The 22,646-nt window shown below is 37.1% G+C and overlaps 1 protein-coding gene across 1 annotated transcript in view; it reads left to right on the top strand.

The window, feature by feature from the left end:
- Positions 1 to 22,646, top strand: part of TTLL11 (tubulin tyrosine ligase like 11) — a 269,699-nt gene that overhangs the window by 81,611 nt on the left and 165,442 nt on the right. The window contains exon 6 of the mRNA XM_021711721.1: positions 1,401 to 1,534. Coding sequence (XP_021567396.1) covers positions 1,401 to 1,534 — 134 coding nt within the window. The remainder of the gene's footprint in view (positions 1 to 1,400; positions 1,535 to 22,646) is intronic.

A 22,646-nucleotide genomic window follows, 5' to 3' on the forward strand; every position in this document is an offset into this window, starting at 1 on the left:
TAAATCAAAAATCAGCCGGGAGTGGTAGCGCGCGCCTGTAGTTCCAGCTACTTGGAAGGCTGAAGCGGAAGGATCGCCGGAGCCCAGCAGGTCGAGGTTGCAGTGGCCGGGAGCGGCCACTGCACTCCAGTCTGGGCGACAGAGTGAGACTCCAATTCAAAAAAAAAATAAAAAGGACAATACTGAGATCCTAAAAGGTGCTTGGGCAGAGAACAAATCTTCAACGAATAAATAAAGCTTGGCTTTTTTAAAAATAAAAAAATGCCAGCCGGGCTTGGTGGCTCAGCCTGTAATCCCGTGCCTTTGGGAGGCTGAGGTGAGTGGATTGTCTGAACACGCAGGTTCGAGACCCGCCTGGGCAACTTGGCGAGACCTCATCTCTACAATAAATCAAAAAACTAGCTGGGGTGGTAGCGCGTGCCTGTAGTTCCAGCTACTTGGAAGGCTGAGGCGGAAGGATCACTGGAGCCCAGCCGGTCGAGGCTGCGGTGGCTGGGAGCGGCCACTGCACTCCAGTCTGGGCGACAGAGTGAGACTCCAACTCAAAAAAAAAAGAAAAGAAAAGAAAAGAAAAGAAATAAGCATGCTAAAATTTACAATAATTTTTATTTATTTGCTTAAAATTTACTAAGAAATATAGTACTCATTTCTTTCTCTTGTCAGAGTTACTAATGATATTATAAGAAACAAAAATGTACCATTAAAAAAAACCTTTTATAAAAGTGAGACATTTCAATCCCCTCTGGGCAAATTAATGAGCTAGGATCAATGTCAGTGTCAGTTCTCATAACTGAAGAACTCCTACAGATTGCACTTTTCCCCCCTTAAACTATAAATTATGATATCCTTTTTACTTCCTGTCTTTGATTCAAGGAGGCATTTTATGCTGAAAGGTGTGTATTTTTCTATTTCATACTTTTAATTCTCATAAATCCTTAAAACAAAGCAACTTAATTAAGCTTCCCATAATGTAACCAAAGTCCACTAGATGATATTTTCTAGGGTACAAGATGGAAGGAATCCCTAAAGTATGTATGGTGACTCAAAATTAAAGAGGGTATTATGTTTTAAAAAGTGCAAGATATAAATGCTTCTCTATTCACCACCTAAGGAGATGACAGAGAATAGAATAATAAACTAGGTGAAATTCATTCTTTCTAACCGATGTTTCATTTTTATAAGGCGAAAAGAACACTCATCTATATCCCAAGTTTTTCATTAATTTGGTAGGTCTTTCCAAATCATGAGCCACCACTGTGGGGAGCAACTCATACCTTTTTTAAAAAACTGCCTGAAAAAGTGAATATGTTGGGTGGGTGGTTTTAAAAGTCCCAAATAACGACTGTTTTATAGCTAGTGGCCCACTGTTGTTCAAACCTCACAGCATCTCTTCTTCCCAGGCATGACGGAGATGGTGCGTAAAATTACCCTGAGCAGAGCAGTGAGAATCATGCAGAATCTCTTTCCTGAGGAGTACAACTTCTACCCTCGCTCATGGATTCTGCCTGACGAGTTCCAGCTCTTTCTTGCTCAGGTAGATGGCACTCTGTCCCCGTGACCCTTGAATTATATATGGTTGCAACTGTGTCCTGGGTCCTGTGTGCTGGGAGCTGGGCAAGGGGTCTCCAGGAGGCTGAGACTAAGGGGGCATGTGAACAGTACACAACCTGCAGAATTGAATGGATAGGGTGGCAGGTAGGTAAACGGAAGAAGTGGATCTTGACACAGGAGACGAGCCTGAGGCCGATGTAAGAGCTGGATCATGGAGTCAGGGTGCTGGAGAGCCAGGCAGCCGGAGTGGAGCTGGTGGTTGAGCCCATGAGAGTAAAGGGGCCTTCAGGGGAATCCTAGGGTGTCCTTCCCAGCTTCCTGTGGTCTGAGATGAGGGAGGTTGGGCTCTGTTTAAAGATCGGGGAGCAGGTCTAACAAACTTAGGAGGAAGTTTTTAAGTGTCTTGCTTTAAATTTGTTCCAGAATCAATTATCAACTGACCCATTTTATCTCTAAGTGATGTGTGAGCATTAAATACATTGAGGCTTTGCCACTGACTGTGAAATGGAACCAGCAAGGAAGTGGAACTCAGAATTGCCATCTTGGTTAGCCTTTAATGGTTTCATTTAGGGCTGTCTCAAAGCATTTGTCTACAAGTTTCACAGTCTATATCATACTTCTGGAGTAACTATACAACAAATGTCTGTCAAATTGTGATAAGGTTAATACCATTTATTGGTCTTGCTATGTAGTAACATTATTTTTTTAGTCCTCACGGCAATCTTGTGAAGTTGGTTTTATTATTATCCCCATTTTATGGATGAGGAGACTGAGGCTTTGAGAATTAAGCAACTTGCTTGAGAAGTAGGTTTTAAACCTAGAACTGATTCCAAAGTGTATGCTTTTTATAGTCTATTTTATTGTCTGCATAGTGTTTTGGTTTTAATATTGACTTATAAAACTTGTAATAAAATTATGGTTTACTAACACAAAAACAGCTTGAAGTAATAATTTTTAAAGGAAAACTCTCTATGAGATGGTGGTCACATGGGTTTGTGTACATTTCTTAAAATTCATTGAACTATTAACTTAAAATGGGTACATCTTATTGTATGCAAATGATGCATCTATAAAGTTAATTTTAAAATAGTTATCAGCTGGTCCTCATAATTGCCTCCGCTACTTCCCACTTCTGTGGCTCTATTCATGCTCTTGTTGCTCTGTGGAATACCTTCCTTCCCATCACTACAGCTTTCTATACAACCACAGTCATGCATCACTTGACAGGCATACGTTCTGAGAAAAGTGTCATTAGGCGATTTTGTCATTGTGTGACCATCATACACTGTGCTTACACAAACCTAGGTGGCATAGCTACTACACACCTAGGCTATATTGTATGACCTGTTGCTGCTAGACTACAAACCTGTACAGCATGTTACTGTCCTGAGTACAGGTATTTGTGTTTCTAAACATAGAAAGTATAAAAATACTATAAAAATATTGTATAAAAGAATTTTTTAAATGGTACACCTGTAGAGGGCACTTTTATGAATGAAGCTTGCAGGACTGGAGGTTGTTCTGGGTGTCAGTGAGTGAATGTGAAGGCCTGGAACATTACCATACACAACTGTAGACTTTAAAAACTCTGTACATTTAGGCTACTCTAAATTTATTTTTAATAATTCTTTCTTGAATAATAAATTAACCTTAGCTTACTGTAACTTTTTACTTTATACATTTTTTTAATTTTTAAAAATTTTTGGTACTTTTGTCGTAACACTTAGCTGGGTTTCAGTTTTTTTTCTTCGTGCATTTTGAAGCTGTTATTAGCTTGATGATTGACTCCTTTATAAGGTAATTTTCCTTGTGCTGAAGTCTACTTTTGAAGCTGTTATTAGCTTGATGATTTGACTCCTTTATATGGTAACTTTCCTTGTCCTGAAGTCTACTTTGTCTGATTTTTTTTTCATTAATCAGTATTTTTTATTATGGTTTTGTGGGGTACAGTTAAGGGTTAGGTGTACAATTACGTTTCATTCAGGCACCCTGTTGATAAGAGGTGTTTTCCCATCCCCTGACAGATATTTGCTACTGTTAATCCCATCCCCCTCCCCCCCATAGTTTCCCAGTACCGTCAGTCATTTTCTTATAGTATTGTATTGGATGTTCAAGGTCCATTATATGAGTGAGAACATGTGATATTCGGATCTTTGTTTCTGTGAGAGGTCACTCAGTATTATAGACTCTAGTTCCATCCAGGTTGCAGCGAAATTCATGATTTTGTTCTTTTTTATGGCTGCATAGTACTCCATCATGTATATGTACCACATTTTTTTAATCCAGTCCTCTTTTGATGGGCAGCACGGTTGTTTCCAGGTTCTTGCTATTGTGAACAATGCTGCGATAAACATACATGTGCAAGTATCTTTTTTATAGAGTGATTTGTGTTCTTCAGGGTATATTCCCAGTAGGGGGATTGCAGGGTCATTTTTTTTTAGTTGTAGTCTCACTCCATTGCCCAGGCTGGAGTGCAGAGGCACACTCATGGCCACCTCAGCATTGACCTGTTGGGTACTGGTGAGCCTTCTGCTTCTGTCTCCCTTCCTTCCAAGTAACTGGAACTACAGGTGCACGCTACCATGCCCAGCTAATTTTTGATTTATTGTAGAGACGAGGTCTCGCCAAGTTGCCTGGGTTGGTCTCGAACCTGTGGGCTCAGGCAATCCACTTGTCTCGGCCTCCCAAAGTGCTGGATTACAGGCACTTTGATATTAATAAAGCTAGAGGTTTATTTATGGCCTTTTTTGGCTTAGTATTTGCATGTTATATCTTTTACCGTTCTTTTATTTTGAACCGATCTGCAGTTTTTAAAAGTGCATCTTGTTGACAGCATATAATTGGGTTATGACTTTCTATCAGTTTGACAATCCCTGCCCCCCTCCCCCCTTTTTTTGTAGAGACGAGGTGGTCTCGAGCTCCTGGGCTCAAGCAATCTTCCCACCTCAGCTTCCCAAAGTGCTGGGATTACAGGTGTAAGCCACTGCACCTGACCAATCCCTGCCTTTTAATTAGTATGTTTAATCCATTTTATCTTAATATGTAATATTAAGTGTTGGAGTCAAGTCTACCATCTTACTATTTCTTTTGTATTTATCCTGTTTGGATTAATTTACTGTTTTTAGTGTTTTTATTTTTATTTCCTCTTTAAGCTTACCAGCTATACCTATTTTTTAAAAATGTTTCAGTTTCTGTCCTAGCGGCTAGAATCTCTGGTTTGCAATACATCTTTAACATATCACATTTACCTTTAAGTATTACATACTTCAAGTAAAATATCAGTACCTTATTACATATACTTATTCTCCCACCCTCATTCTGTGTGCTCTTGTCATCTATTTTGCTCCTAATTATGTTATACATGATCAAAATTATACAAAAATCATAATTATTTTTTATTTGAAAAGTCAAATATGTTATAAAGAAACTAAAAAATGAGTATATTTGTCTTTTATACTCACCCATATATTTTCCATTTCTAGCACTCTTCATTCTTTTGTATAGTCCTGGGATTCCATCTGGTATTATTTTTCTTTGGCCTCAAGAATTTCCTTGAACACATTTCTTGTAGTTCAGGCCTGCTGCTAACAAACTCCCTCAACTTTTGTTTGTCTGAAAATATATTTATTTTGCATTCAGTTTTTAATGATTGTGAAGTAATTTTGGAATTAAAAAATAGCTGCAGAAATAGTATAGAGAAAGTATTTTCAGACCCTTCGCCTAGCTTCCCCTAATGTTAACATCTTATACAGTTACTGAAACTAGGAAATTTACATTGATAGAATATTATTAAGTAATCCACACTCATTTGTGTTATGCCTATTGTCCTACTAATGTCCCTTTTCTGATACAAGATTCACTCCACTATCATTGCATTTAGTTGTCATTTTCCTTAGTCTTCTGTAAGCTGAAACAGTTCTCTAGCTAGTTATTATTTTTTTTGGAATGGTGTTAAATTTGGTTTTGTCTTATTTTTCTCATGACTAGATTCAAATTATACATGTTTGGCAAGAACACCACAAAAGTGATGTTGCGACCTTCTCAGTGAAGCATATCAGGAGGTACATGATGTTGAGATGTCTTATTCCTTAAGATGTTAACTTTATTTAGTTAAAGTAGGGCCTGCTAGATTTCTCTGCTATAAAGTTACTGTTTTTTCCCTTTGTAATTAAGTGTCTGGTAAGAAGATAATTTGAAACTATGCAGAGCCTATTTGTCTCACACCTTCTAATAGACATCTTTATTGAGATATGATTGACATACAATAAATTGCAGATATTTTAAATATGCAGTTGGATACATTTTGATATATGTAAAATCCCACTAAACCATCACCACAATCATGATAGCGAATATATTCATCACCCTGAAATGTTTCTTCACATCCCTTGATAATCTTTCCCTTCTGCCCCTCCCTTCTCCCCTCCCCTCTTCCATGACTAGGTGACCAAGGATCTGTTCTCTGTCAAGATTACTTAGTACTTTCTAGAATTTTATATAAATGAAATCATACAACAGGCAATCTTGTTGCAGTGTTTGGGGGTGTCTGGGTCTGACTTCTTTAACTCAATTATTTTGAGAGTCACCCATATTGTAGTATGTATCAATAATTCATTGCTTTTTATGGCAGAAGATATTACATTGAATGTTTATACCATAGTTTGCATAGACACTCACCTGCTGCTGAACTTTTGGGTTGATTCCAGTTTTTGGCTATTACAAATAAAGACACTATGAACATCTGTGTTAGTATTTGTGTGGACATGTTTTCATTTATCTTGGGTAAATGCTTAGGAATGGAATGGCTGGATGATATAGTAGGTGTACGTTTAATTTTAAAGAAAGTACCCATTGTTTTCCAAAGTGGTTGTGCCATTTTATTGTCCCATCAACAATGTATGAACGTTCCAGTTCCTTCATATCCTTGCCAAAACTTGATAATGGTCAGTGTTTTTAATTTCAGTTATTCTAATAGGTATGTAGTGACCTCTCACTGGTTTTATTTTGCTATTTCCCTAATGACTAATGATATGGAGCATTCTTTTCATGAGCTTATTTGCCATCCAGATATATTCTTTGATGAAATGTCTGTTCACATATTTTGCCTATCTTAAAAATAGTTTTTATATAGTTTTATATATAGTTTTGAGAGTTTTTATATATTTTGAATATAGGTATTTATCAGATATACCAATTGCAAACATTTTCTCCCAGTCTCATTTATCAATTTTTTCTTTTATGGATCATGCTTTTGGTGTTATATATAGAAATCTTTACCTAGCACAAGCACGCAAAGATGTTATCCTATGTTTTTGTTTAAAAGTTTAATAGTTTTAGTTTTTAAATTTAGGTCTATGATTCATTTTGAGCTAATTTTTGTATGAGTATATGATGTGAGATATGTATTGAAGTTCAGTTGTTTTAGAAACATTTGATCAGAACACTAACTTTTCTCTTCCAAATTGCCTTTGCAACTATGTTGAAAATGATTGTCCAAATATGTGTGGGCATATTTCTGCATTCTGTTTTATTTAATTGATCTATTTGTCTATTTTTATGCCAAAACATTACTGTCTCAATTACTATAGCTTTATAATAAGCCTTGAAAGCAGGTAGTAAAAGTTCTCCAACTTTGTTCTTCTTTTTCAAAGTTTTTGGCTATTATAGGTCTTTGATCAGCCATATGAAAGTTAGAGTCAGCTTGTCAACTTCTCCAAAAACCCTGCTGGGATGTTGAATCTATAAATCACTTTGAGTAGTGTCAGTATCTTAACATTGAGTCTTCTGATCCTTGAACATGGTGTATCTTTCCTTTTACTTAGGTCTTCTTTAATTTTTTTCAGCAATTTTTTTTTAGTTTTTAGTGTACAGGTATTTCACATCTTTTGTCAAATTCTTCCTTTTCAAATTTTTGATTCGTTAGAAATGTTTTATTTTTAAATTTAATTTTCTAGTTGCTCATTGTATGTAAACATAAAATTGATTTTTGTATATTGATCTTGTATCCTGCAACTTTGTTAAACTCAATCATTCTTGCAGCTTATTTTGTAGTTCTATTGGATTTTTTATATAGATTATCATATTCTCTGAGTATAGGATGTTTTTGTCTTACTTTCCAATTACTCCTTTATTTCTTTTACTTGCCTAATTGCACTGGCTAGAGCCTGCATATTATGTTGAAAAGAAGTGATATAAGTAGACTTCCTGAACTTGAGCCTGAACTTAGGCGATGCACATTTAATCTTTTATCATTAAGTATCGTGTTAGTTGTAGGTTAGATGCTCTTTATTAGATAGAGAAATTTTCCTTTCATTTCTTGTTTCCATGGATTTTGTTTTGTTTTTAATTAGGGATGGATGTTGGGGTTTGTTACATTTTTTCCTGAGTCTATTGAGACGGTTATGTGGATTTTCTTTTTTAATTTGTTAATATGGTGGATTATATTGATTGATTTTAAAATATTAAACAAACCCTGCATCTCTAAGATACATTCCACTTGGTCATGATATATTATCCATCTTATATATTGTTGGATCTTGATTTACTAAAACTTTCTTCAGAATGTTTGACATTATTCATAAGAGATTGGTTTGTAGTTTTCTTTCTTTTGCAGTGTCTTTGGTTTTATTATCAGGATAAGGCTGGTCACATAGAATGAGTTATAAAGTATTCCTACTTTTAACTTTTCTGGCAAAGTTAGTGTAGAATTGGTATTATTTATTTAGTGTTTGGTAAAATTTACCAGTGAAGTCATGTGAGCCTGATGTTTTCTTTATGGGAAGATTTTAACTACAAATTCAATTTCTTTAACCGATGTAGGCTATACTTATTATCTATTTCTTCTTTAATGAGCTTTAGTGGTTTGTGTCTTTTAAGAAATTAAAAGTTCATTTTTGTAAGTTGTTAATTTTATTGGCATTAAAATTATTCCTATTACCCTTTATTCTTTTAGTATCTGCAGACTCTTTACTGATGTCTTCTCTTATTACTAATATTTATAATCTGTGTTTTCTCTCTCTTTTTTTTCTCCTGATCAGTCTGGGTAGAAGCTTATCAATTTTATTGATTTTCTGTTTTGGCTTAATAACTATAACTTTTTGTTTTGTTTTGATTTTAGTGGGTCCCTTAGGATTTATAGTATACATGTTTAGCTTATCACATTTTACCTATAAGTAATATTATGCTATTTTACTTATAGTATGAGAACCTTATAATACTCGACAGTACTTCCATTTCCCACATCTGACTTTTATGCTATTGTTTTCATACGTTTTACTTTGACATGTCTTATAAACTCCATACTATATTGTTATTATTTTTGTTTAAACAATTCCATTATATTTTAAAGAGATTTAAATAACAAGAAAAAAATCTTAGATATTCACTCATGTAGTTATCATTTCCAGTGTTGTTTGTTCTTTTGTATGGATTCATGTTTCTGTCTAGTATCATCTTTCTTTTGCCTAAAAATCTTTCTGTAGCATTTTATATAGTGAGGGTCTTTTGGTAATGAATTCTTTCAATTTTTGTATTTTCTAAAATGTATTTTGCTTTTGGTTTTGTATGATATTTTCTCTTGGTATAGAATTCTAGGTTAACATTTTCTTTTTCTTGCAGCACTTTTAACACATGTTGCTCTTCTGACTGCTTGCTTGTATTGTTTCTGACAAGACATCTGTTTTCATTTTTATCCTTGATCTTCTACGTAATGTATTATTTTCCTCTGGTTGCTTTTAATATTTTCTTTCTCTTGATTATGATGTATCTTTGTGTAATTTTTAAAGTTTCTAATGTTTAGAGTTTATTGAACTTTTGAATCCATGAGATTATAATTTTCATAAAATTTGAAAAATATCTGCCCATTGTTTCTTCAGTTTTTTTTTTTTTTTTGAGTCGGAGTCTCACTCTGTCGCCCAGACTGGAGTGCTGTGGCCGCTCCCGGCCACCGCAGCCTCGACCCGCTGGGCTCTGGCGATCCTTCCGCCTCAGCCTTCCAAGTAGCCGGAATTACAGGCACGTGCTACCACGCCCGGCTGATTTTTTGATTTATTGTAGAGATGAGGTCTCGCTGCCCAGGCGGGTCTCGAACCCACGGGCTCAGGCAATCCACTCACCTCAGCCTCCCAAAGGCACGGGATTACAGGCTGAGCCACCGAGCCCGGCTCTTCAGTTTTTTATGTTTCTCTTTACCTCCTCTCATTTGGGTATTTTATGTAAACACATATTAGGCCACTTGATCTCAAAATTCACTGATGCTTTGTTCATAAAAAAAGTTTCATTTTGGAGAGTTTCTATTGCTTTGTCTTCAAGTTCATTAAGTTTTTTTTTTATTGTCTAATAAGCTGTTAATCCCATTCAGTCTCCTTTTTATCTTGAATATTGTAGTTTTTATTTCTAAAAGTTAGATTCAGATCTTTTTTATATCTTCCATATTTCTACTTAACTTTTTGAACATATAGAATGCATTGTAGTCACTATCTTAAATTTCATTGTCTACTAATTCTGACTACCCATTCTGGGTTGGTTTTGATTTTTCTTGACTCCTGTTTCTATGTTCCTTTTTATGCCTGGTAATTTTTAGCTATATATCAGACATGGTGAATCTTACTTTATTAGGATGTTGGATATTCCTGTACTCCTCTATATTGAATTTTGATATGGTATCCAATTAAGTTTATTGGAAACTGATTTCAGGTCTTGTTTCTAAGATTTGTTAGGCAGAACTGGAGAGTGCTCAGTCTAAGCTAATTATTTCTTACTACCGAGGCAGGAATTTTATATATATTTTACCCAATGTTGTATGAAATCATGATGTTTTCTAGTTTGGTTGGTGAGAGCAAATACTATTCCTGGCTCTGTGTGAACAACAGGCACTGCTACTGCTAACACTTTTGGGTGGTTCTCAGGTAGTTTGTCCTCACATAGTTTCCTCACATGCATACACTGATCTATACTCAGCAAAATATTCAAGGGAGTTGCTCTGTGGATCTCCAGAGCTATCCCTTTGTACAGCAAATCCCTTTCCAATAATCTGTCCTAAGAACCTAGCTATCTTAGTTGCTCTCCTGACTCACAGTTCCACTTTCTCAACTCAAGGAGTCCACTGGACTCTACCCAGCTGCCCCTGAATCCACCTCACTGCAGCCTAGAATTGTTCTCAAGTAAACTGAGGCACTCATACAGCTCACATCATTTGGTTCCTGTCTCATGAATCATTGTCCTTTGTTGCCTTCTGTTCAGCGCTTCAAAACGGTTGTTTCACATATTTTGTCCCTTGTTTAGATGTTTGGACTTGGTTGGGGGGGGCATGCTGTGAATTAATCTAGTTTCTGTTATTACAGCTTAGCTAAAAATGGAAGTTCTCTGAATGAGTGAATTCATAACAATAGTAATAGCAACATTTATTGAGCGTTTCTATCTGGATTACTGTCTTAGTCAATTTGGGCTGCTATGATAGAATACCATAGTCTGATGACTTAAGCAATAAACCTTCATTTCTCAAAGTTCTGGAGACTAGAAACCCAAGATCCAGGTTGGGTTCTGGTGAGGGCTCTCTTCCTGGTTTGCAGTTGGCTGTATTCTTGTTGTATGCTTACATGGTAGAGAAAAAGAGGACTAACTCTCTTTCTCCTCTTAAGAGAACACCAATCCCATCATGAGCATCTCACCCAAAAATTAAAGATGCCAGTTCCTAATATCATCCCCTTGGGGTTAGGGTTTCAACATAAGAATTCAGAGATTGAGGGGTAGGGACACAAACATACAGTCTATAGCAATGACCTAATTTAAAATTCTCCAGCAATCCCAATAGGATTCTTCTGTTATTTGTTGAAGAGGAAACTAAAATGCAGAGAGGTTAAATAAGTTGGCCATGGTAACACAGTTTACCAACACATTTACCTTCTATGTAATAATGTGGGAGTATATTTGAATAGATGTTTATATGAGGTACAGAAATATTCCAGAAAAGGAGTAAACCTATGCTGGTGGTGAGTGGGTAGGGGCAGGCAAAGTAGAAAGCAGCAAGAATAGAGGGAGAGAGTAGGCCTCCTCGTAGAGGTGACACATGTCCTGATTTTGCAGTAAAATCAGATTGCCTGGCAGACTGGCCACAGAAGAGCATTCCAGCCAAACCTATATCTTATGCAAAGGTACAGAGTCATGAAATAGTATGGCATATTGGAAAGATACACAGTTTGGAATCACTGGAATTTAAAAAAAGATGATTTGACAGTAGAGGCAGTGTAAGAAGTAGAGGCTAGATCATGGAGGGTCTTGAACACCAGGTTAAAGAGCTTAACAACAAGAAGCCTTAGAGATTTTAAATAGAGGGTAGGAGGTATATGGTTAGATGATAGTATTAGAAAGGTGATCTGTTGGAAAGCATAGAGTATATTGGGGAGAGCAGAGGAGTGAGACCTGCTAGAAAGGCTATTCTATTCATTTATACAAAAGAGATACTGAAGATTGTATGAATACACTCAGACAGGAGTCACATGCAGAGAGGGGCTAGTGGTGAGGAATATTTGAAAGATGGCATCAGTAGGACTTGGAGACTGGTGGAATTAAGGACAAGGAAGAAGGCAGACTGATGCTTTTAGGAGTTTGGAGGGATATCATTTGACAAGATAGGAAACCCAAGAGGAGGACCAGGTTTAGTGGAAAATTCCTCAGAGTTGACTAACTGTTGGTTGCTTAACTGTTGACTAAGTTTAACCGTTTAGGGAGACTCTCCTCAGTAGAATGACAGAGGTAGGGTTGAATTAGGTAATGGCTCTGATCTCTTCTTGTTAATAGCATCGTAAGCCCTGAAATTCCAAAGCCCATTTGACTGATGCTGAAAGTTCTCAGGACTGGATAATTTTCTAATTAATTTAAAATCTGCTGATTTAGGGCCAGGCACATGCAGGCTAAGATTGTAAAAACCCAGATTAGTCATTTGCTAGAAAGCCCTGGTGCTATCACCTGTTCCTTATGGGATCTCAGACAAGTTCCTTCTCTTCTCAGACCCATTTTTTCATCTTTTAAGTGAGAAAATAACCCTAACCTCAGAGCGAGTGTGGGTATCCATGAGAATGATGATGAAATGCTTTACTAACTACAAATCTGGTTTTTAAAATGTGGCATTATTATTATTTTAATAGTTTGTTTTGATGCAATACATTGACATTAAATATTCAAATAATATAGGAATGTGTAAAGTAAAAAATGAAAAAAGTTCCCACTCCTCTGAAATCACTTTAATAGTTTAGTGTGTGTCCTTCCAACCTTTTCCTATGTGTAAACAAATATACACAAGAACACACACAGCTTTTTTCTTTAAAAAAAGAAAAAAGAATTATACTATACGTTCTCTTCTTTAGCCAGTTTCCCACTGAATATGCTTTAGACATCTTTCCATGTCACTGTTCATAATGTTTCGTTGTATGATTGCATCATAACTTTAAAAATCATCACCCTGTTGAACATTTAGGTAGTTCTCATATTTTTTGGTTCAATAATAATGCCAAAGGAACACCCTTGTTTACATATCTTTATACCTCGGTGCCAGCATTTCCTTCAGGTAGATATCTCAAAGTGAAATTGATGTAGTAAAGGATATTAGCTCTCCTGACAGGTGAAGTCTAGTGCAAGGCTTTATGGGAAATGGTGCACTTCATCATGAGGGTAAGCAATGTCTCAACAATGCCTTGGAAGTGAGCTCTCAGTGGTGAATGTGCGTGTGGGCTTTGCTTTGTCCTTCCTGGCAACAACAGGAGGAGGTGTGAGTTGCTATAAAATAATTGAAATAACACTTTGTAGGTTATTTCTCGCCTTAATTGGCATTAAGTTCATTCCATTAAAGAAATGGGGGTGGATCCATCTTCTTCTGCATTCTATTTGCAAAACTGGTACCCAAATATGATCAGCAGGTGGCACCAGGCGGAAGCAAGTAGGATTCTCAGTGGAAATTTTTGTGAAGGGTAGAGGCGAATGCAGGCTTTCTTTCCAATTTTAGCAGATGGCCAATAAAAAAATTCCTTGGAGTTTATTTTGCATATGGTCTTCCATCTGGGTATTTGAGAAAAGTACAGTTTTGTTATCAAAACAGTATTTATTATGGTGAAAGAGTTTGTATTTCTCAGTAGAAGAATTTTTCAGTGAATATAGCCAAAAACCTGTTCAATGATGTTTTGCAGTTTCTTGGAGGGAACCAGCAAGCATGGGATTCTTCCATTTTCTTCTCTAGTTACCCTCTGAGTTAGCTTTTATTGATTCAGCGCCTCAAAGCTGAATGAAGTGCATTATTTGCAAAAACCCCAGAGAACAATGTTCTCCACTGGGTTTAGGAACTAGGAAAATGTGTTGTAATAAGTGGGTCAGAGTCAAGGCAAAAAGAATACTCACAATGTGAAGCAGGAATTCTTTATCCTGAGTCCACACTTATCAAAGACCCTTCTGGTGGGTTGATTACTTGCATCATTTTCCTTCATATAGACAATATCCTGATTTTACTGACTGCATAACCCAGTGACTGATCAAAAAGATGCAGCTTAAACTCCTTCACAGGCCTCCTAGAGTTGGTGCCCACCTCTGTGGCCTTACCTCTTCCTCTGGGATCCTTCCATAGTCACTGTTTTTAGGTACTCAGTGGCACTGTAACCTCTCTTATCCCTCACTGGCTTTCCTTTTGCCTGGGGCACCTGTCTTTCTTCTTTGTGTCCCTCTCCTCCACCAATGCTGTCTTCTTTCATCTGACCAATTTTATTAATTCTTCAGACCTCACTTAGTTTTTACGTTCTCTACAAAACCTATCCTGCTCCCCACGACTAGATCCAGTCTGCAATAGCACCTTGTTGTTTTTCTCTCTGCATGGTACTTATGCACACTGTTCTGTGACTGCATGTTTAATTGCCTTTCTCTCCTCCTGTGAGTTCCACAGTGGCAGTGAGAAGATTGGCCTTATTCATCATTGTCTTTCCAGTGCCTATCACAGTGCCTGGCACACAGTATGAACTCAAGTATACTTGCAAAATTGAGTTGCAAATTAATACATAGATGCGGTGGTTTAATTTTTTTTTTTTTTTTTGCCTCTTGTGAATTTAGTCATCAAAGTTAGCTTCTCTGAGGTCAAGGGTATGAGCAGGACCCAGCCTGTCACTTCACAAGAGGGTGGGCCAGACTTGGGCCATGAGAAACTTACCAAGTGATGCCATCCAGCAAGACCTCCGGGTGGTTGCCAGTCATCCTTTCCCCGGTGACACCCAGTCTCCACCTCCACACATTGTTCTTATCCATCTGCAACAAGCTCGGGGACCAACATGGAGAACAGAATGTCTTCTGCTTAGGAAGCTTGGCATCCCAGGAAGCTGTGCACAGCCCAGGGTCTAGTAAAAGACTGGAGATAGAAGCGAGGGGGCTCCAGCTGTCAGAATAAGGCAAATGATTCAAAGCCACTGGCAAGATCTCCGTTAGAAGCCGTAGTTTCACCTCCCCATCTGCTTCAAGTTTTATTTTCTTTGTTGCCAAAAATAGAACTTCACCTCCTGCTCAGCTAGATCATGCTGTTCTTGTGCCCCCTTGCTTCACAGTTCAATTTTTTAACTAGGAAAATGATATCGTCTGAAACTCAAGATGCTGCTCCTCTCTGAAAAACATACTTAGGTCTTATTCATCAGGAAGTCTTCTTAAACAGCCCAAATAACAACTGGTATCTGTGTCATGCTTTGCAGTTTGCCAAGTGCTTTTTATATATATGACCCCTTTTATCCTCACTCAATTTGGGAAAGTATCATTATGTCCAATTTACAGGTGAGAAAGTAAAGGCTCAGAACTGCATAGACTTGCTCCAGGTTACATAATTGCTAGTGAACTCAGGTATTCTCACTTGGTTTAGTGAAATCATTTCCTGGGACCTACTAAGTGTCAAATGCTAGGTATACAAAACAAGTCAGAAATCTCCTTGTCTTCAGGGTTTCTGGTAGAGAAGGCTATCGTTCATTCATTCACTCATTCAGTTGGACTTTTATAGACTCTGGATTCCATCATCTTTCTAATACACCATGTTCTTATTCATCATCTTATAGATGAGGAAGCTGAAATTCTGAGGGTTGAGTCACTTGCCCAGGGTACCATAGCCAGGATTCTAGATTCACATAACCAGGACTAGGTCCCACATCTTCTGACTCCTTCACAATTTCCTTTAGTATGAACAAATATTTACTGAGTACCTTTTATATGTCCAGCTAGTGCTGGGGTGTCAGACAAGAGACATAGTCTCTGCTTATAAGGGAGAATACTGCTTAGCCCGGGAGATAGATGCACCGGAGGGGCTTGATGGTCCAAGCCGTGATGGAGTTAAGTGCAGGCACCAAGGGAGCCAGAGTAACATGGAGTAGGAAAAGATGGGGAGATGGAGAAGTCAGGAAAAGCTCCTATGCAATGATTTATGTGAAATGAAGTGCTGAACTGGAGTCAGGAGACCTGGGTTCAAGTCCTGACTCTACCTCTTCACTGACTATGGGACCCTGGCCAAGTCACCCAACCTTCCCCTCCCCTTCCCCGCAAGGCTTCAGTGCCTCTATTGCAAAAGGAAGATTGTAGATTGTTGCTAAGATCCCTTCATTTTCATTGTTGTGATTCTGTGGGCTTGGCTTTCCTGGACTCCATAAATCTCTTTGCTGGAGTTAAAATTCTGCACAAATTTCTGCTGCCAAGGTTTTCATTGGAGCATAAAGGGCTCTATGTCATCAGTCATCTTCTAGCTAATGCTGGGGTCAGTGTAACCCAGGGCTTAGCATAGTAGCCATTAATGAAGGCTGCAATGCAGCTGCATCTGGAAGTGTACTGCAGGGCTGCCTGTGGCAAACACCCTCCCATCCCCTCGTGTGATTGCAGTTCCCTTACCTCTGCTCCACCCCTCCCAGGAGAGCAACTGAAGCTGTGTCTACACGTTTCTTGCGAGTGCTCCTGTGCTGTCATTGGCTGAGACTAGCAGATACTGGCTAAGCCAAGGCATCCTTCCTGTTGGTTCCTTCTAGAGGCCATTCAGAAAGCGTCATATCTACCCAGGTTCTCTCACTCCTTAACTGCTGCCCACGCCACCATTTCTTCTGCTGGGGAGACACTTCCTGCTCTTCTCCACTGCACAAACTTGCTAAGTTTCCTTATGTCAGAGCTGATGTCCCCAAATCTGTGAAGGCCTTTTCTGATACCCCCTCCCTCCTTCCACCTTCTACTTGCTGCTGTTTTAACCCTTAGACAGTTGACCACTCTTTCCTCTGGTCCCAATTCTGTACTCTATCTCAATTATAGGACCCTAAGACATTGTATTTGCAGTGTTCCAGGATAAAAGATAGTGAATCAAGGGTTTGGGGTCAGTATAGACCTAGATTGAAATTATTTCTTTATTACTTCTTAAGTGTATACCTTAGGTAAGTCCCTTAATTACTCTGAGCCTCAGTTTCCTAATCTGTGGCATCATAGACTCGCTATGAAAATCACACTGAATCATTCTGCTCTCTCTGCTAAACTGGGGGCCCCTTGGGGTGTTGGAACCTGAGTCAGATTGATTTCTGTCTCCTAGATCCCAACACAAAGGGGACCTTTTGGCAAATGTGTTAAATGAATGAATATTGAAAAAAGGATTTGCAGTCTTAAACGGAAATTTAACCTGGAATTAAGAATTCTGAGACAAAGCATCCTGAGTGTTTCTGGCATTTTGGAAATGTGGAAAATGGGCTTATTTTAATTTTTAATAAAAATCTAATTTTGAGACTAATTATCTCATTATTTGATGATAGATCATTTAGGCTAGGAAAAGAGCTAAGATTTCTCTTTGACTGAAGTGTATTTCAGTTTGGCTTAACTTGATTTAGTTCCCACCCCCACCCCCGCAAGACAGCCCAATAACACTTCCAATGGTAGGAGCTTATTGGTTAATTTTCTAAATTTCCCTTTGCTCCCAAATACATTTAGTGTTTTAAATCACAACTATTACAATCTTCTGCTATGCAGTACTGATTTATTATTTGGAATTTTGAGGTGAATGTGATCATTAGGGGGCCACTGCTTTAATGTACTTTCTCTCTCTCTCTTTCATGGCAAGGTTTTAAAAAGAAAAAGTGAAAGAGGTAAACATTTTTTCCTGGAAGAGACTATTTTAAAGGTCAAGAAAACCTTGCTTCCCCAAAGGAAGTAAGAGGTCAACTTTCACCCTTCAATTTTTGTCTTTTCATTTCATTTTGTAAAATTCTCAGTGATGTCGCCTGAGTCACTTGACTAGAGATGTCTAATTTTCTACAAGAAAATAGTAGAGTCAGTCTTGACTTCAGTGCCTCTTTCAAAAGGAAATTATGAAAATTGCTCTGCCTCCAACCTTTTCCTCATCTCCAAAGAAATAAAGAAATCTCTCCTATTCTCTTTCTTGTTTAACTTCTTTTCTGTGTAATTGCTTCTTGGAGTTCTAATGAAAGGTGAAGCAAAGCAGAGATTCAAATTTAGAAAGGTGGCTTAATCTAATTCTCTGGCCTTATTAATGAAAGAATTCTCTTATCCTTTCCTCTCACCCAAACATGCACCACTGCGTCCCATCTTCCTCTGAAACTAACCCCATGTATTTTCTAGAAGGCTTAGGAAAGTAATATAAAAGGATTTATTTGGCTAGACTAGAATAGTGTTTCCTCGTGCTTTTGGTCCTAATGACCCCTTCCATTTTCTTTAAGCTTTTTATTTTGACATAATTTCAGACTTACAGATACATTGTAAGAATAATACAAATAATTTCTGCATATTCTCTACTCAACCCCAAATGTTAACATTTTGCCACATTTGCCTTCCTGACTTCTTTTTGAGAACAAGTTGTGTACATGATGTTCCTGTATATACCTCTAAACATTTTTGTATATATTGTATAAATATAAGAGCATTTTCTTTCATAACCAAAGTGTAATTGTCAAAATCATGAAATTAATGTTGATCCAGTACTAACATCTAATCTAATCATACCCAGAATTTATTCATATTTTAAAATTGGAATTATTTTTATCATATATTTACTTTGATTATAAAAAACATATACTACTTACTTATGAGACACACACCATGTGCTCTGGTCATAATCCATGGTATATTTTTTTTCTTATTTAATTCTCATACTTTGTGAGATGGATGCTTTTATTACCTCAATTTTATAAATGAGGAGAAATAAGGCTTAGGAAGTTCAAATGATATGCCCAAGCTTATGAGTTCCTCTCTGGGTACCAAAAGCCACGTGTTACTGCTTGTACTAACAGCAAGATAAGTGACAAATCTTGCTTTGAATCATAACTTATCAGACACTGAAAGTCATGTTTTAACTATCATGTACACTGATATTTCTGTAATCCCAAGAAAAGACAGTAGTAGAACTCTGACTTTGAGAACATTTTGGCAGGTCTAAAGAGAATTATCTTGGAAGTAAGCAGTTAAATGTAAACATATATGATATGGAGTATTCAAATGCACATTGAAACTGTCCCTCCGTTGGATGCATTTATTAATATAGCCAACGATACTACAAGTGGATACGTTTCATAGCAGCATAATTAATGGTTAAATGCAGAGGTTGGCAAACTTTTTCTGTAAAGGCCAAATAGTAACTATTTTCAGCTTTGTAGGTCATAGAGTCTCTGTTACAATTACTCAACTTTGCCATTGTTCCGAAAGCAGCCATAGACCACCCATGAATAAATGAATGTGTGTGTGTTCCAAGAAAACTTTATTCACAAACAGGCAGTGGTGGGCTTGGACTATGGTCCAAAGTTTGCCATCCCCTGTGATGAAGTACTAAAATGATCTCATTTCATTAAGGAGGCAAGCTAGAAAATAAATAGGTACAGTTAACTTTAAACAACACCTAGATCTCATTTTTATAAGGGGAAGGAGTCAACAGTTTTCGTTTTCACTGGCAGTTGCATTAAGAGATGATTAAGGGGAAAGGGATTTGGGTTAAATGATAAAAGTAATTATAAGGAAGAATGTTTTAACTGTCAGATTAAACATTGAAAGGCATTTCAGAGGCAATATTGTACATGAAATAATGTTTATAAGAACCAGAGTAAAGCTCAGTATCAGTTAATCCATACATACTTAATGACCACCCAGTGTGCAAGTCCTGTTGAAGAAATACAAAGATAAAAACGCAAGTGAAAGAAAAGAAACAAATATTAGAGAATTAAATTTATTTTATTTATGGGGAATTATGTGATTATTTATTAAAAATTATTTATTTCTATATAGTAGCCATTGCTAGAGATAAGAAAAGAAGAAAATAGGTCAGGCTTCATGAATTTAGATTTTTCACTATCTGAAATCATGGAATAGATTCATATAACCTCTTGAAATTAGTTATAGGTCTGTTACTCTATGTGAAATAGACACAAAAATGACTGTATATGTGTGTGTATTTATACAGATATATATGTACACATTATTTATTATCTCTTCTCTGTATGTTGTATATAAGGTGCATATTATATATGTGTGCACATACATATGCTGTATATATACAGTGTATATATACTCATATGCAGTGTTTATATAGTAAATATAGTAATTTTTTATTTTAAATAATTTTTTTTTTTGAGTTGGCGTCTCACTCTGTCACCCAGACTGGAGTGCAGTGGCCGCTCTCGACCACTGCTGCCTCGACCTGCTGGGCTCCAGAGATTCTTCCACCTCAGCCTTCCAAGTAGCCTGAACTACAGGTGGGTGCTACCATGCCCAGCTGATTTTTTATTAATTGTGGAGATGAGGTCTCGCCAAGTTGCCCGGACGGTTCTCGAACCCGCGGGGCTCAGGCAATCCACTCACCTCGGCCTCCCAAAGCTCAGGATTACAGGCTGAGCCACCGAGCCTGGCCATAAATTTTTATTTTATTTATTATTTTGTTGTTACTTTGTTATGTAAAATGACATTTTCATTGACAAATAAAAATTGTATATATTTATCACATACAACATGTTTTTTTGAAATAAGTATATCTTATGGAGTGGCTAAATTGAGCTAATTAACATATGAATTGCCTCATATACCTATTATTTTGTGGTGAGAACACTTAAAATATTAGCAATTTTCAAGAATACAATGCATTGTTATTAGCTATAGTTATTATGTTAACAATAGATACTTTGAACTTATTCATCTCATCCTAAGATTTTGTATGCTTTGACCAATATCTCCCCAACTCCCCCACACCATCAGACCCTGGTAACCATTATTCTACTCTCTACTTCTATGTGTTCAACTTTTTAAGATCCACCTATAAGTGAGATCGTGTGGTGTTTGCCTTTCTGTGCCTGACTGATTTCACTTAACATAATGTCTTTCAGGTTCATCCATGTTGTTGCAAGTGACAGGATTTCCTTCTTTTTTAAAGCTGAATAATATTCCATTGTATTTGTATACCACATTTTCTTTATTCATGCATCCATTGTTGGACACTTAGATTGATTTCATATCTTGTCTGTTGTGAATAAGGTTGCAATAAACATGGGAGTACAGATATCTCTTCAACATACTGATTTCGTTTCCATTGGATATATAACCAGTACTGAGACTGCTGGATCATATGGTCATTCTGTTTTTAATTTTTTGAGGAAACTCCATACTGTTTTCCATGATGGCTGTACTAATTTACATTCCCATCAATAGTATACAAAGATTCCCTTTACTTCACATCCTCTCCAACACTTGTTATTTTTTCTTTTTGTTAATAACCATTCTAATAGGTATGAGGTGATATCTCATTGTTTTAAATTTACATTTCTCTGATGATTAATGATTTTGAGCATTTTGTTGGCCATTTGTATGTCTTCTTTTGAGAAATGTCCATTCAGATCCTTTGCCCATTTTTTTAAAGTTGGGGTCTCACTCTGTCTGCCAGGCTGGAGTGCAGTGGCATGGATCACGTCTCACCACAGCCTCAACCTCCTGGGCTCAGGTGATCCTTCCATTTTAGCTGGGACTACAGGCACGCACCACCATGCCAGGCTAATTTTTCAAATTTCTGTAGTGACAAGTTCTCGGTGTATTGTCTACCTTTGCCCATTTTTAATAGGGTTACTTGTTTTCTTACCATATATATTTTGGATATTAATCCCTTATTTGATGTATGGTTTGTAAATATTTTCTTCTATACTATACGTTCTTTCTTCACTCTGTTGTTTCCTATTCAGATTTTGACGGTCATCCCAAAAATGTATAGCAAAAGAGCTCTGGATCATGCATTGCATTCAGTTGCAGTGTCTCTTTAGTCTCCTTTAATATGGAAGAGTTGCTTAGGCTTTCTTTGGGTTTCATGATATTGGCGTTTTTGATGAATACTTGCTAGTTATTTCGTAGACCCCTCAATTTTGGTTTGTTTGAAGTTTCTCATTATTAGATTCAGGTTGTACATTTTTGGCAGGAACACCACAGAAGCAATGTGTTTTTCTTGGTATCATATCTGGAGGCATATGATGTCAATGTGTCTTATTACTGGTGATGTCAGCTTTAATCATTTGGTTAAGGTGCTGCCAGATTTTCACTTTTTAGTGACTATTTTCCCCTTTCTAATTAGTAAGTAGCTTGTAGGAAGATACTTTATGACTATGTAATGTCCTGTTACTCCTCACACTTTCACTGTCTATTTTTCATGAGTCTTGCCTGAATCAGTTATTATTTGTGCTGGTAGCCAAATAGTGATTATCTGACCCCCCTCCTGCTTTCTACATTTATTAGCGGAGTTCTATGCAAGAAAGAACTTTGCCGTTTCATTTAGTTATCTGTGTATGTATGCATGCATGTCAGTGTAGACTCATTGGTTCCTATTTTATTCAGTGCGTTAAAATCCTTTGTCATCATTATTTATTCTGATACTCAGATTTATCTGAGCTTTGGCCAGTAGAGTCCTGAGTCCTTCCAACAGTCCCTGCAGTTCTTTGAACTCTCTCTCACTTTCACTGCAACAAGACATTCCAGAATTTTCTTATATTTTTCCCTATCTCTGCTGATTCTCTAAAAGAAGCCCTACTTTCTTTTCATGAGTGTGAGATGTGCTCATTGTTGTGGGGGTTTCGTTTCAATTGCCTCCCTAC

This window comes from Carlito syrichta, unplaced genomic scaffold (assembly GCF_000164805.1).
Source record: "Carlito syrichta isolate Samal-C Ts95f unplaced genomic scaffold, Tarsius_syrichta-2.0.1 Scaffold302529, whole genome shotgun sequence".
NCBI lineage: Eukaryota > Metazoa > Chordata > Mammalia > Primates > Tarsiidae > Carlito > Carlito syrichta.